The sequence below is a fragment of the Zonotrichia albicollis genome, chromosome 1, assembly GCF_047830755.1.
Source record: "Zonotrichia albicollis isolate bZonAlb1 chromosome 1, bZonAlb1.hap1, whole genome shotgun sequence".
Taxonomy (NCBI): domain Eukaryota; kingdom Metazoa; phylum Chordata; class Aves; order Passeriformes; family Passerellidae; genus Zonotrichia; species Zonotrichia albicollis.
This window is the reverse complement of record NC_133819.1, coordinates 67,293,460-67,308,311: the sequence shown is the minus strand read 5'-3', so window position 1 is coordinate 67,308,311 and position 14,852 is coordinate 67,293,460. Positions and strand designations below refer to the sequence as shown.

At 39.9% G+C, this 14,852-nt stretch overlaps 1 protein-coding gene across 1 annotated transcript in view; it reads right to left on the bottom strand.

Moving 5' to 3' along the window:
* The window catches only part of ELOVL2 (ELOVL fatty acid elongase 2), a 50,414-nt gene that overhangs the window by 24,410 nt on the left and 11,152 nt on the right, over positions 1-14,852 (bottom strand). Inside the window, exon 2 of the mRNA XM_005481722.4 lies at positions 1,656-1,719. Within this exon, the coding sequence (XP_005481779.2) occupies positions 1,656-1,719 (64 nt within the window). The remainder of the gene's footprint in view (positions 1-1,655; positions 1,720-14,852) is intronic.

Sequence of the window (14,852 nt, the reverse complement as noted above, 5' to 3'; positions counted from 1 at the left end):
ATAGAATGCTGTTATCTATCCTTTTAATCCATCTTGCTGCAGAATGAAGTGTGTACTGTGGATGAAAATCAGTAGAGAGAAAGAAGAGGAGTTGTTTGTGGTTTTAGATGTTTGGGGAAGCTCTCAAATTCATTAGATATTCATCTGTGGGGTCATTTGATTTAAAACTGATTGCAGTCTACTGTGAATTATTTATGTGAATTATTTATGTGAATTATTTATGTGGATAGACACACTGGAGGGAGATATGCTATTCAGGAAATGTATGATACTGTGTCATTATACCACCAGTTAAATTAAAGATCAGAGGGCAGAGGCATGGACAAACAAAACTATCTTCAGCACTGATGTCTGGAGAAGGATGGTCATGCACTTGGCAAGCAACACAAATAATACTTGTTTAATTGAAGGGCTTTCTAAAATCCCAAAGGGGTCTCTGTGCTATTCAGAATTGGATCAACTATGGCTTACTCCTTCGGACGATTTGTCTGGACCAACAAGGAAAGAGGAACAAAAGAGAACATCATGTTTATTTGGAAAAAAACAAAACCAAAATAAAATGCCAAAAATAGTGCTTTTGTTCTTCTGATCACATTTCTTTGTTAATACTAAAATGTACTATTGCAGCCATTAATAAAACCTATTTTGCTTTAACCACTTCTGCTGCAGTTCCCGAGCTATTCGGTGTTTCTTCACTGGAAATCTTTCTTTCAAACTTCACATCTACTGTAGACATGATGGAAAAGATTTTGTAGCCAGCCAGCCAGCTAAGAAAAATCAGAATTTCTTGTGTTTAGGAACACATCTTTCCCTTTTACTTCCAATTAAGCAAGAACTGTTTCCGTGACATGGAGAACATTAGTGCAACAAATTGGGAATCCATAATCATGCATCCATCCCCACAGCAGCAGTTCTGGATTTTACCATGGATAGAAGTTTGCAAGGCAATTCCTGAAGTTAAACCCAGGCCTATCAACAGCAAGGTGGCCTTGCAGGGGCCTACTCTGAAGACTGTGTCCTTTCTACGCTCCTGTCCCATCCCTTTCTTGTATTTGCTTGGCTCTCTTAGCCCTGACTTTGATGCTTTATCCTTGGCTGCAGTCCTATTTTAGGTTTGGTTTCTTTTTTACTTACTTGTTTCAATCCTAACAGAGCATGAGGTACCTGCAACCTACAATTATTTAAGTTACTCTTGTCCAAACAGCTCCAGAAAAGCAATAATAGGAAGTCAAAAGATGACTCTCACCCAATCGATTGGTTTATTGAAATTTTGGATGTGATCCTGCAAGTTGCTTCTGCTCCAAACATCCTTCTGAATTAGGCAATTTAATTAATTAGCTGGACCAAACAAATTAGATTATGAATGACAATCAGTCCCAAAGCAGACCTTACACTTTCAGAAAGATCCAGCCCTTCAGGCTCTTCATTCCACGTTAGGATGAAAAACTGAATTTCTCTGATATTCTCAGAAACCAAGGAATCACAAATCATTGCACTGATAGATTTGCTACAATGATGGTGTCTTCCTGATAATACTGTGATTCTGCTTAGTTTACATTTTTCAATAAGAAGTTACCCAGCAAATTTATTGGAAGGGTTTGGGGTGGTAATACCTAGAAATATTTCCTTAAAGGGCTGTAAATGAAGCAGCTTACCTCGAGGTCCAAACATATAGTCCACAAACGCATTTACTTCCCGGTCAAAAGCTTTCAGGGTCTCCTAAAAAACATGGAAAAGGCCATGTGAAAAAGACATTATCTCAGGGTCACAGAGAGAATGTGATTTGAAAAAAACTCCAATAAATTTGTAAAAAGTTTGTCATGCGCAAGTATTTCCAAAGTACACAACATCATGTATACTGAAAAACCCCAAACCTCTTTAAAAATTAATTTAGGGCAGATTGTTGTCTGGATACCAGCACAGGTCTCATTCCTGGAAACTGCCCAAACCAGACCTCTTTAGGAAGGGAAATTAAGGTTTATGAAAATCAGCAAGTATCACAGTAAACCCATCTGTGATGGGTGTAGTTTTCACTCTGATAAAGATGCTTCTTTGTTTTTATTATGTTTCCTCAATTGAATATCTCAATGCTTTACACTTAAAAAAGGAAATCTTTAAGTGATTGAAGTGACGGTGAGCCAATTGAGATTTCTCTAAACCAGGCCTCAAGTTCCTATAAAGCAAGCCTACAGAAGAACCTAGAGGTCCAGTGATGAAGTCCAGATTCAGGCCATGCAGGGCGTCAGGAAGAGGCAGGTAACTTCATAGAGACATTGTGTTTTGAGGTCTTGGTCAATGAAGCTGCCAAGCTGGCAGGTTTAGCAAATTTGTGTCTGTTTTTGACTGAGTTGGGAGCTAAGCCATGACCTACACAGTCCTTTCCCCAACTAGATGGGGTGATCTCTTCCCAGACTGCAGCTCTGGGCTGTGGCTTCCTGCATGCCTGTGCCTGAACAATTCCCTGCCACAGCCTGAGGTCAGCCAGGTTCTCCATCTCTTCTTCCCAACAGCATCCTACTGTGCTTGATGGACTGATTTCAGCACTGAGAAAATGCTGCCAGGCTGAGGAGAGGGACCCAGAGTGATGCTGAGCCTCACTGCAGGGCAGGATCTGCTGTGGGCTCTGGGTACCTTTGAATGCCAGATATCCCCACACCAGCCTGGACTGCTGGCACCATTCACAGATTTGCCTTATGGAGAGCCATATTTGCACTCTGGAAGTTCCAGCCCTGACCTTTCTACGCCTTTACTAGGACTGGATTTTGATCTGGGCAGGGACAAGCTCCTGGCACTCCCAAGCCCCTTCCTTGTGTTTCTTCTGCCCTTGATTTTGGTCCTCAGACTGTTCCAAGTGAACAGATTTTGTGTGAACAACTGGTAATGAGAGGTTCTTTCAGCACCTTGGGCTATAAAACTCTGTCTTGGTAAGATGCTGCTGCACTGATGTTTTCTTGGAGAAAAACCCAACAAAAACCCCAAAATGAAAAGTATATATTTTTCTAAACAAAAACCAAAACAAACAAACAAAAACCCCCAAACAAACAGAAAAAGCAACCAACCAAACAAAGATATTTCCTCAAAAGAAACTGATGATTCACGATACAAAAAGGTTTCTCATACTTCACAGCACTGAGGAAATTGAACTAGCTTTTAGGAAGGTGTCCTGGCTGCAGGACAAATGCCAAAGAAAGGCATTTTCTGAATTTCAGACAATTACCTTAGCAGCCTAACAATGGCCTCTGTCACAGGAGGTGACTCAATTTCTAGGTGTGGGACCTGTGCAAAAATCTGCTTCCATTTTTATCCCCTTGAGCTATACAGTAATTCTGTTATTATTTCATGACAATGATACTCCCTTTTGGGAAATGCCACACTGCTGCTTGTCTGTGATGTGCACACCTGCTGCATTAATTTGAAACAGACCTACTCCTGTGCTTCATGGTTTTGTGGTTAGACTTAACAGATTGCTTTGGAAAAAATACTGTAATGGATTTGAGTGACTTGTAGGAATGAGCATGCAAAGCTATTTGCTTTCATGCTTACATTACATAAACAAATCTTACATGTCCAGAACAAAGTAAAACACCATGTATATTCCTTTTATATTAAAATACTGTAGACAAACCCATTCTCAGCTGTATTGAAATGGAAATTAGGTACTGAATGCTTCTAACAGTTAGATGGAGGAACAGTAATTGTAGGATATTAAGAAGAAAGAGCAGAACAAAAGAAAAGAATCATAGAATCGTTTAGGTTGGAAAAGACTTTTAAGGCATCAAGTCCAACTGTACACCCAGCTCTGCCAACTCCACCACTAGACCATGTTCCTGAGTGCACATCTACACATCTTTTAAATACCCCCAGGGACAGTGATAAAATCTGTGACTTCTCTAGTCAGATTGTTCCAGAGCTCAACAACCTCTTCAGTGAAGAAATTTTTTGTAACACCTTATCTAAACCTCCCCGGCACAACTCGAGGCCATTTCATCCTTTCCTTTAATTTGTCACCTGGGAGAAGAGGCCAACCCCCACCTGGCTACAGCCTCCTTGCAGGTAGTTGTAGAGAGTGATAAGGTCCCCCCTGAGCCTCCTTTTCTCCAGGTGAAACACCCCCAGCTCCCTCAGCCACTCCTTATAGGACTTGTGCTCCAGACCCCTCCCCAGCTTTGTTGCCCTTCTCTGGATGTGTTCCAGCACCTCAATGTTCTTGTATTGAGGTGATGATCACTGCCCTGCTCCTGCTGGCCACACTATTGCTGATACAGGCCAGGATGTCACTGGCCTTCCTGGCCACCTGGACACACTGCTACCTCACATTCCACTGACTGACAACTGGCCTAGATAATTTTCCACAGAGCATCTTTCCAGCCGCCCTGCCCCAAGCCTGTAACGCTGCATGGGCCTTGTTGGACCTCACATCATCGGCCTCAACCCATCGATCCAGACTGTCCAGATCCCTCTGCAGAGCCTTCCCACCCTGCAGCAGATCAACACTCCCACCCAACACAGGTCACTGTCTTCACTGATCCAACCTGCAACCTCTTACACCTGGTTAGGATGGGCAGACAGCATGCTGAGCAGATGAGCCAGCCTGAAATTAAATCTACCTTCTCATGAGTGTGCTTAAATGATACAGTGAAAACTTGTACCAGCTGACAAACTTGTTCCCATCTATCTTAATTAGCACTACAAAAATTCGGTGCCTGGTTTGCCTTCATTAGCAATTTGAGAGTAGAACTTTTTCTAGGAGGTGCAGCAGAGGAACAAATATTCTTCTTACAAAGAATATTTCAGCCTCTGTCTCTCTTTCAACACTTTACAGCTTATTTTAGTTTACAGGAAGAAAAATAGAAATTTACAAGATACAGATTTGTAAGATTGTTATAGAAATTATATTTGTTTATATACTTAAAAATGGTAGTAATAGTTTGGGAAAAGAAATTCTTAAAAATGGTAGGTAATTTTATGTGACTAGTCTTGACGCCTTCCTGTCAACACTGCTACAAGAGGCTATACTGTATTTCTGGGTTTTAGAACATGTCCTTAATACCTCTGTGTGTACCTCTGGGCAGATTAGATGCAAATATCTTGCTCAGCACGATCTGTCACATTTCCAAAGAAAAGCAAATAAAACCAAAAATCCATGTGCTCAGACAACTCACTTCTCTCTGGCAAATCACAGTAATAGCCTTTATCAACAAAGGTATTTAGGTTACAAGGCTAAAGATCAACATGTCTTTCATGTTGTTTATTTTTTTTGTACAGGACATTGCACTGGGTATTAGCAATGTATATTCCCTGGCAGGATTTTGGGCAGATTTGTGGAAGATCTATTTACCTAAACCTATTAAAAAGACAGTAGGTTATCTGAGCAAATGAAATCACCCAAACAGAAAGATTTGGAGGGAGTATAAAGTCAACGATGATAAAGCAACAGAGATCTCTCTAATGAGATATTTCAGTATTTTTGCACAGAAATGTAGGTAAGTGAATAGGTAGCACAGTGCACATAAGTGAATTAGTTTTCATGCCATTACACCTAAAACGCAATTTCAAAGTCACTGGGTATGTAAAAAATATATCACTTCTTGTTATATATTTATATATCTTTGTAAGACATATTGAGAGACCAATATCTACTGGTTTTCTAGTGGTTTTAGCAAAAGTAGTATAAGCTATGTAAAAATTAGGTAAATGCTATCTAAACAGTGCAGAAATCAAAATAACTCTGATTTGTCAAAAATACCTTTGATTTCTCAAAATATCAATGTTTTGCCATTAGGCATTATTTATTGATCAGTGAAAGCACTGCCTCAAGTGATTTAGGCTGCTCTTTCTATAGTTTTATAGCCAAACTACTTGGATCCAATTGAAATACAAAAAAACTCTCTGAAATAAACTTCTTACAGATGAATCTTACATATGCTATCTGGAAATCTTTTGTATTACTGTTGGTTTGGTTTGGTTTTTTTTTTTTTTAATTCAAACACCTTGAGTGTCATTCACTGGCTCAAGAATCTGACATAATTATTTGCTTCTTCTTACATAGCTACATAGAAATTAGAATACTCTGTACAAAACAAGATCTCATTTCAGACTTCAAAGAAAAAGTGGAAATGGGTGCCAGCCTCTGCTCTCTGATACAGCTCCTGGAAGTAACAGTGATATTTTAAAGTTCCCTGATTAAAAATACATACATTATTTATTTTATTATTTAAATGGCAATTTTTCTTTGATTCCCTGAAGAGTTCTGCTCTGTATATAGTCAGTGTCTGTGAAGTACTGGAATGAATCCAAATTTAGCAGCATGTTTAAAGAAACTGATCTTAGATGCTACTATGCATATATTTAAATATACAAATATTAAAGAAGATTTTGTACATGGTAGTGTTGGCTCTAGAATGGCTGAAATAGTGGATGAAATTAGGCAAAGTTGAGTCCAACTCAGAACTACTTATATATTAAATGATTTAGCTTTTTATTGTTTTAAGTGTTTAAAATTACTCTTGAACAAAGATGTACAGTGAGAGACAATTCTCCATTGCTTGAGACACTTTCTAAGGTTTTTTCATCTTTACCTTCTATGATTTGTGTGTTATATCTGTAGAGGAAACAGATACATATAATTTTTACTAAAAATATCCCCAAAGGAAGCGTTTATTTAAGGATTTATATGTGAACTGCAGAGACAGTTGAAGCTGAAGGCAGAAAGGTTAGCCAGATGTTTCTATGAATTGTGTCTTATAAGATGGGAGATATTTAATGAAATTGGGAGGCAGGACATCCAGGAGCTGGCAATAAATTGCTGCTTTGTGTAATTTATGCTCAATATATTGATCTCACTGCTAGATAATCTCACTGAGAGTAGGAACAAGCTGGAGTGAGCTCGTGAGAGAAACCCAACTAGATGGGGCACGAGGCTGCTGCTGTGTCCCATGGATGTACTGGGAGGGAGGGAAAAAATAGCTAGAAAGGATTTTATCTTAGATCATCTTTATTGGCATTTTAGACTAATCATTTGAAGAGACAGAAACTGAGTCCTTACCTGACATGGTGATTTCTGTGTCCCACATTCTGGGACATTCTCTTCCCCTCGGGTGGCTGACCAGGATTAGGGGCTGAGCCATAAAAGCCTCACCCAGCAGAGTGGTGTTACCAGAGCTCCCAGGAGCTGCACAGCCCTCTGTGCTAACCTGGGCTGACTAAAGGGCTCTTTTGCCAACATGAGATGCATCCATGGGAAATGCTTTTGTGGCTGTAGCAATCTCACTGCCTGAATCCTTCCACCTCTCCTTCAAAGGCATGTAATTTAGTATGACAGAAGTGACTGAAGCCAAGGGAAGGGAGGGAAGTCCTGCTGGTGGTCTGGGTCTGGAAAGACCAGACCAATATACTGCCAATATACTATGTGGACAACATTTGGTAATGCTCCTACTTTGCAGAAAATAGCCAAGAATAACTAACAAAAGAACTATGTGTGAACTACTCAGTCTAAAAATATAGTAATTCTTTTACAATTCCAAGAAAAGAGAGAGCTGCATCTTTGTTTTGGAAATGCAGGCTGTGTAATACATTTTAATATAATGCAAAAATCTTTGAAAAATATGGTATGGTGGAAAAAAATAAAGGAACGCCATTCCAACTTTAGCACAGAAAATAAAAAATGAATAATCTTTGTATATTTCTCTTCCTCTTTCTTCTAAAGGCTTTCACATTAAACTGTAAGCACTCCAAGAAAGAAAGGTGTTGTTATTGTGGTCAGTAAATTATTTTCTAAAACTTCAAGAGCATCTTTGAAGGTAGTATAGAATAGCACCATCTATGTTTGAGAAAAATACAGTATTTCTTAAAGGTCTTAATGAGAGCTGTGTCTGGTCTGAAAAATTTGATTTTCAGTGTCTTTCAACCAGATCATATTTTACTCCTATTTATTTTTTTATTCTATGCAAAATATTATTCATTCCACTGATAAAGATTGCATGCATATGTGCAAACGTCTGGATATTTTCCTAGTTGATATTACCAAATTCAGCACTTTTTGTGACAGGTTTTTTTTTTTTTTTGCGGTTGTGGGTTATTTTTTGCATGTATTTGGAAATGACTGACTGCAGGTTGGCAGCCTAGGTGAGGCTGGGAGCTTGCAGGCCTGCCTGTTATCTGACAAAGCAAATTGGTGGGGGAACTGATTCATCAAATAGGTCGGTTTTCTCTGGAAGGAATTGAGCACAGCTGTTGGAACAGGGATTACAGCCAGAAGTGCTGAACACCTTCCCTTGTGCTGATTTAGTCACTGAAGAGAGGGCTGAGTTGATGATGGTGTTACTGAGGATGTAAAGATAGGGGAAGGCAGCTGCAAAGGGAAAGCAGGCTTGCAGGTTCTCCCTGAGTAGCTGCTCAGGTTGCACTGCCTGGAAGAAAACGCAATTTTCAGTGGGTTCCTCAACAAGAAGACTGGCTAGCTATTTCTGATATAAAAAATGAATGGATGTGAAGTTTGGTAACCATGGAAAGACACAGCTAAAGGTAGCCAGAGGTTTTATCTGGCATTTGAGCTGTCTAGGTGGCTTGACTTCAGATTCTCCTTATTGCTGCCCAGAGAAATTTTACCACAGGGTTTAGCAGTGCCTGAAGGGAAGCAGGAGGCTGGCAGTAGTATTTGCATCAAACCTGAGGCAGAATATCTGACTGCCTAAATTACCAGGAGCATGCTGAAAGATGCTCCTTACACCGGCAAACTGAATTTAATTTCATCTTCAATTTTACTTCTGTGTTCTCCCTACTCAAACAGATCTCTCATCTACACAAGTATTTCCTCTTGCAAACACAGCCAAGATAAGAAAGCAGTACCTGGATAGAGGCAGCAGCCAGCATGCCAGGTGTGCCTGTGATACAAATGTTCACACCTGCTCTCTGTTTAATCTGCCAGTGGACCTTCAGCTTGCATTCTAAACCTGCCCTGAGCCTCAGACCAGCAGTTAACTCTGGAATTTATTTTTCTGCAACTACAGCTCTTGTCTCCCTATGGAAAACTTAATTATGTGTCACAGCAGGGACTAGAATCCAGATGTGGAGATGAATTATTTCAGTTCCACTTTTTCCCTATTCTTTGATGGTGGTAATAGCTGACTGCCTTCAAAAAATCAGGGGGATTTGCCAGCCCAAGCAGTTAAGAAAGTCATAAAAAGATGTCAGACATGAGTTCAAGTTAGGTAGAAGAGTAGTTTGACCTTAAAAATCATTTAGTTCCAACCCTCCAACCATGGGCAGGGACATTCCACCAGACCAGGCTGCTCAAAGAAGAAATCCTTCCTCTTGATAATGTGCCTCTGCACTTTGGGAAGTTAGAAATTGATCTTCTGACAAACATGCACCTAAACCAAGTTTCCATGCAGATTCATGTCTCTGGTGAATAATGTCACCTCTCTGCAGTTCCATTTGTGCCAATGGTACATTTTGTGGGTGTTTCCATAACCAAACTAGACCAGAACATCAGGAATAGGAACAGTGGAGCCAGCAAACATCCCCTGCCAATGCCCACAGTGGAGGAGCAGCAGAGTCAAACCAACAGCTCCCACAGGCAGATAGAAACTACCACAGGAAAGAACAAGGCCAGAAGGGACTTGGCACAGACCTCCCCTGACTTAATTCCCATTTTCTGCTAAAGCAGCTGGTGGCAGAAAGCCAACCCCATCCTTCAGTATCTGCTGCTGTGTTATCTCTCCTTCTGGTGAAAGGGAAGCAGATGACTTTGCAGCTTGAAGGTTGAGAAATTGCCTCTGTGGAATGTGAGTTTGGGTGGCCTACACATGAGTCAAGGCACAGAGCTCTTTTAATAACACACCCTTAGGCATCTTATGGCTCTCTGAGTATTATTCTCAGAGAGCTTATAGAGAAACAGTGTCCTACTAAAGGCAGAGCCTTTGCCTTGCTGCCCACACGGCAGCTGTGAGTACAAGTTATGGGTACAAGTGTTCCTCACCCTGAGGAAGCAGATCCCTTTGAGCTTGCTCATTGCCCCCAAAACATCAAGCACGCTCTGTTCCAGGTCTCTGAGCCCGAGGCCAGGCTTTGGCTGGTCACCTCAGAATGGCAGAGCGACCCAAGGAGATCTGCTATGCTTGTTCTTTCCCAAAACATGCCTGCACCCCCATCTTGCTCGTGGCTGTAGCCACAGTGCCCCACACCAGCTGTAATCCCCCTCATCTACACTGCAATATCCACCTTCACTGATGAATTTTTTCTTGTTATTTACAAGTGTGAATCTACATACAGCCCTTCCTGCTGCTGCTTGTCTGAAACAACAGCTTAGGGATTGGTAAAATTATCTCACAAATAAGGGAAAACACAATGGATAATAACCCAATGCAATGAAAGGAAAAAAAGTTAAATTTACTTTTGGATCTTTTAACATTCACCTTTCTATAAAATTGTGATACAAAATGAAGACCAAACTGTAAAGCTTTGCATTTGTGTTTGCATTCTCTCTTCCTAGCTGACAAAAATACCCTTTCTATTTTTCCCTTGTTTCTCTGAAAGACTGGGTTTTAACTCATGATACTGAGGTATCAGAAAGAGAGCTCTTATGGCTCCCTGAAAATGCCAGATTTTAGCTGTAGTGAAGCAGAAGGGAAGTTCTGCCTCGTACTGACAAATTTATAATAATGCATGATGAAAACCCAAAGCCCAGCATCTATTACTTTAGTGCAGTTACATTTGAGAAGTGAGTTGTGCAACAGTTTACTTGGTGTAAAACTCCTAAAAGCTGATTGCCTGGCTTTGGGGATTGCTGCCAAAGGCAGGAACTTTGCAGGCACCTCAGCTCTGTGTGACAGGCCTTTACAACCAGGAGATGCTGGAGGAACAGTTTTCTCTCAAGCCTGATCAGTTGTGGGTTGATGACTCACATTAGAAATGAGAGTTTGAGCTGTTTTCAGATGGGGAGCCAACACACTCCAGACTTTTCACTTCTGATAAAAGGCACTAATATTTAGCTTCTTTCTGCTTTGGGATTTTAAATTTTGTTTAATAAGAGGTCTCTTTTCACTTGGTTTTGTGGTCCTGCTTATCCCACACATGGGAATAAGGATGGAGGAATAGCGGCTTTATGGTTTCCATCAGGATTCAAATCAGCTTAAAACACCATCAATACCATAGGTGAGAAAGCACTTAAGAGGCAGAAGAATTTTAGTGAAAACACTCTAAGTATGTGAGCTATTTCAGACATCAGTCTTGTTTCTGGACTATGCAACCTGCTAGGAGTCGTAGAAAATATTAACTGCTTACATAAAATGAGGCAAGACTTGTTTGTTTTACCAGTCACACTACTGTCAGATCAGTTATTGTGAGATAAATTACTTTTGCAAATTTAATCAGCTGTTCAAGGTTTGTTTAGGTTTTTTTTTTTTTAAGTACAAGGAAAAAGCATTTGGAAGGCTTCTGCACTACAATTGTATGGGTTAGAAAAAAAGTAATTTAAGAGCCCATTAATATTTACTTGGCTTTACAAAACCCTTTCATAGTTGAAGTGCTTGAAAGCATTCCACCCTTTACACATTTTTAATTTCTCAATCTTATCAAAGGCTGAGGGTCACAATGTTTCAAAGTGAAAAATCCCCTTTCTTGAATGACTGCTTGCATGATTTCCCTTCTACAATTCCCAAACTTTTTTTGCTCTGTTCTTTGTGAATATGCTAAGTAATCACTAAAATAATGCAAGCCAATTTCAGCTCTTAGAATAGATCTCATATGGCCTTAAAAGAAGAGTAAAAAGGAAGAGTTGCTGCTGTGGCCCAATTTGCAGCATCTGTCAGTTATGTACACTCCCAAGAACTGTATCTTTATAATCCATCCTCTTGCTTGTTATCAGAATTTCAAAATGAAACTGTCACCAAAGCAGATCAGTGCAATCCTTTTAAAAGTAATCCTGCTCAATTCTACCTGCTACACAGGGGAACATCAGCTTAACTTGTAATTAAAGAAGATTTCTCCAGGGAGACCTCAGATGCAGCCTGGCAGTTCCCAAGAAAATGGTAGCAATTATTGACCTCATTTTCCTTTGCCCCAACAATCAGATTTAAAATGACAGAATGGCCTGAGTTGGAGCATAATTCCTGACAGTGATGATGTGACAAGAATGTATGATGGTGAGGGAATAAACAAAAAGGAAATCAGTTAAAAATTACACAGTAGATAAAAATTCTGCCTCCTTCTAACAGCCTGAGTGAATACATCACTTTCTCAAGCAAAGCAACAATCCTTGGGAATGGGTTCTGGCTTGAATAACAGAAAGTTTCCTCTGGAACAGGCAGGTCTTAAAGTTACAAGCAAAAAACCCCAATGAGGTTTTTTAGAGAGAAGTTAATTCTGTTTTGGTTGCTTTCTTAATTGTCTGTTCAGCTCTTGTTGACTTTACAAGACATTGGGAAGACAGATCAGTGTCAGAATGAATTTTACATCAGCAATATGAAAGCCTGCACAGCTTAACTTGCCTGTTTCCAAACAGCTAGGCTTGATAAAGGATGCCCAACCAAACTGCATCTGAAGAAGCAGTATACAGTTTCACCATATATAAGAGCAAGACAGTCAGATGCACTTTGAGAAGCACAGGAAAATAATTCTACCAAAACAAAGGAGGAAATCACCCTTTTAAGGCTTTGGATTTACCAGATTATTTAGCTTTGGAACAGAATATTCCCCAAATATATACTGGGTGTAAAGTGTTTGCCCAAAATTTGCCCCATGTGCTACTAAACGGTTTTTGCAACAAAGATTTTGCATCCTACATTTAGACCCATACAATAAATAAACCAAAAGGGCACAGGGAGTAAATGAAATGAGGTAGAGGAGAATTACAGCAACTAGTTTATATGGCAGCTCAGTTTTCTCAGTATGCCATATCATGATCAGTTTGTTTTCCTCACTATTTGCAGACAGATTTTGTTGCTGCTGAGAAGCTGATTCCATAAGTTAGTATAATGCATGCAGGGCTTTATTTTGTGCTTTGCATACACAATTGATCATTTTTCTGGAGAAAGAAACAGGGACAAGCTGACAACATATCCTTTTTAGTACTGTGAAAATCTCTTCTATTTCTACAGCAACAAACTTCACGATCTGAGATGAATAGATGCTCAGCCACTGCACACGATCTCATGGCTTGTTGGACAAAGAACCTTAAAAAAACCCAAACTAAAACAAAAGTCCCCCAAAAAATCCCAAAGCAAGAGCTCTGATTTTCCCACAATCCTGGCAGTGCAGGAGGACAAAGGGCACTCTATGCCAAAGAAGTAGGTTTCTTGGTTGCCGTCCCAGATGTCTGCAACTGTGTCCCCACGGCAGGGATTAATGTGCAAAGGACTGCCTGCCCCTCCTGACAGAGGCAGGGGGATCAAAAAGGATTTTATAAAATGTGTTCCCTGGCTGGGGCTTTCCCCCAGTGAGCAGTTTTGCCTGAGTTTCTTAATCAGCTCATGCCAGTGCTGGGGGGTCCTCGGCTGCTGGCAGGGGAGACAAGGCAGGAGTATTTGAAAATCTGTGTGGGTAGCAATTCTAGTTCCTCTGGGCACACTTAAAAGTAGGGCTGTGTGTTTTTCTCTTTAAAAGACAAGAAATTAAATTAAAGTACTAAAGTGTAAACATATAAAATTAAATAGTATTAGGGTGCTTTTTACATCTTGTAATCTTTGACAGGCAATTGTCAGCAGCCCTTCAGAAAACTGAAAGTCAAGAACTCAACTTGTAAAATATTAACTAAATAATTGCTTAATTCAGACTTTTTCCTGCAGTCTTAATTCCCTTTATAGACACACTTTTGCCAAGGAAAAGAGTGGTAGAAGATGAATACAGCCTCTGAAGCATGTAAAAAAAAAGGAAAACTATAAGAGATGCTGGAAAAATTGACAGCTTCCTACATAATTAACACTTGTTTCAAACCAGTTACAAAGTCTCATTGTCAGGATATAGGAATTAGAAGGCACTTCTAACACATAAGATGCTACAAGTACTTTATGTAAGAAAATGAATGAAATGCAGCAGATTTTGTTTGCATCACTTAACCATGTACAGTACACGTAGGCAATATCTTATGAATTTGTGAAATTCACTAGTATCAATTTCATGCTCCTGAAGTACTTTAAAGTTGCAATAGCTAGGGACTGTGTACAGAAGCCTGTTTTAAATATTAAAGGTTCCATGCATAAATAGAAAATTTATAACATAGGACACCGGATTTTTTTAGTTACAAATAATGGTCCTGAAAATACTTTCATCCTCACGAGTGAAACAGTCTCAAGTTGAAGCAATTATTTAAGTGCCCTGAACTCCTTATAAACATAGAGAAAAACTAAATCAGAGCTAAACATCTGTGGCATTTTAAGTACCATGAAAGCCACAGTGCTGGCTGGAGAGTTGGACTGCCATGCACGGGCCTCTCCGCTGGGAATGGCACTGCAGAGCTGTTGGCAGGGCTGGTTCTACAGCTCTTACCTATCTCAGATAAAGGCATTGGTTAATTGAAACTGTCCAAACTGGAGCTCTTGAAATACACTGCACCAAGTTCAGGTGAGCTGTAGGACAGTGACCTGCAGCAAAGGAATGGTGCTGTGTGCCTGGCAGCTGGCACTGCTGGAACAGGAGCAGAGGTGTTCATATCTTTGGTTAGCTTTTGCAGCAACTTCTTTAGTATAGATTCCCCAAATCAAACCCCTTCTGCCCTGCATTTTTACAGAACTCAGACACCAAATTCTTGTTTCCATAAATCTACAAGTTAAAGCCATACTTTCAAGCTTTTCACTGTAACAGTAAAACCAGAAATATATTTAAAACTAATACATCTAAATGAAGATTTTCACTGA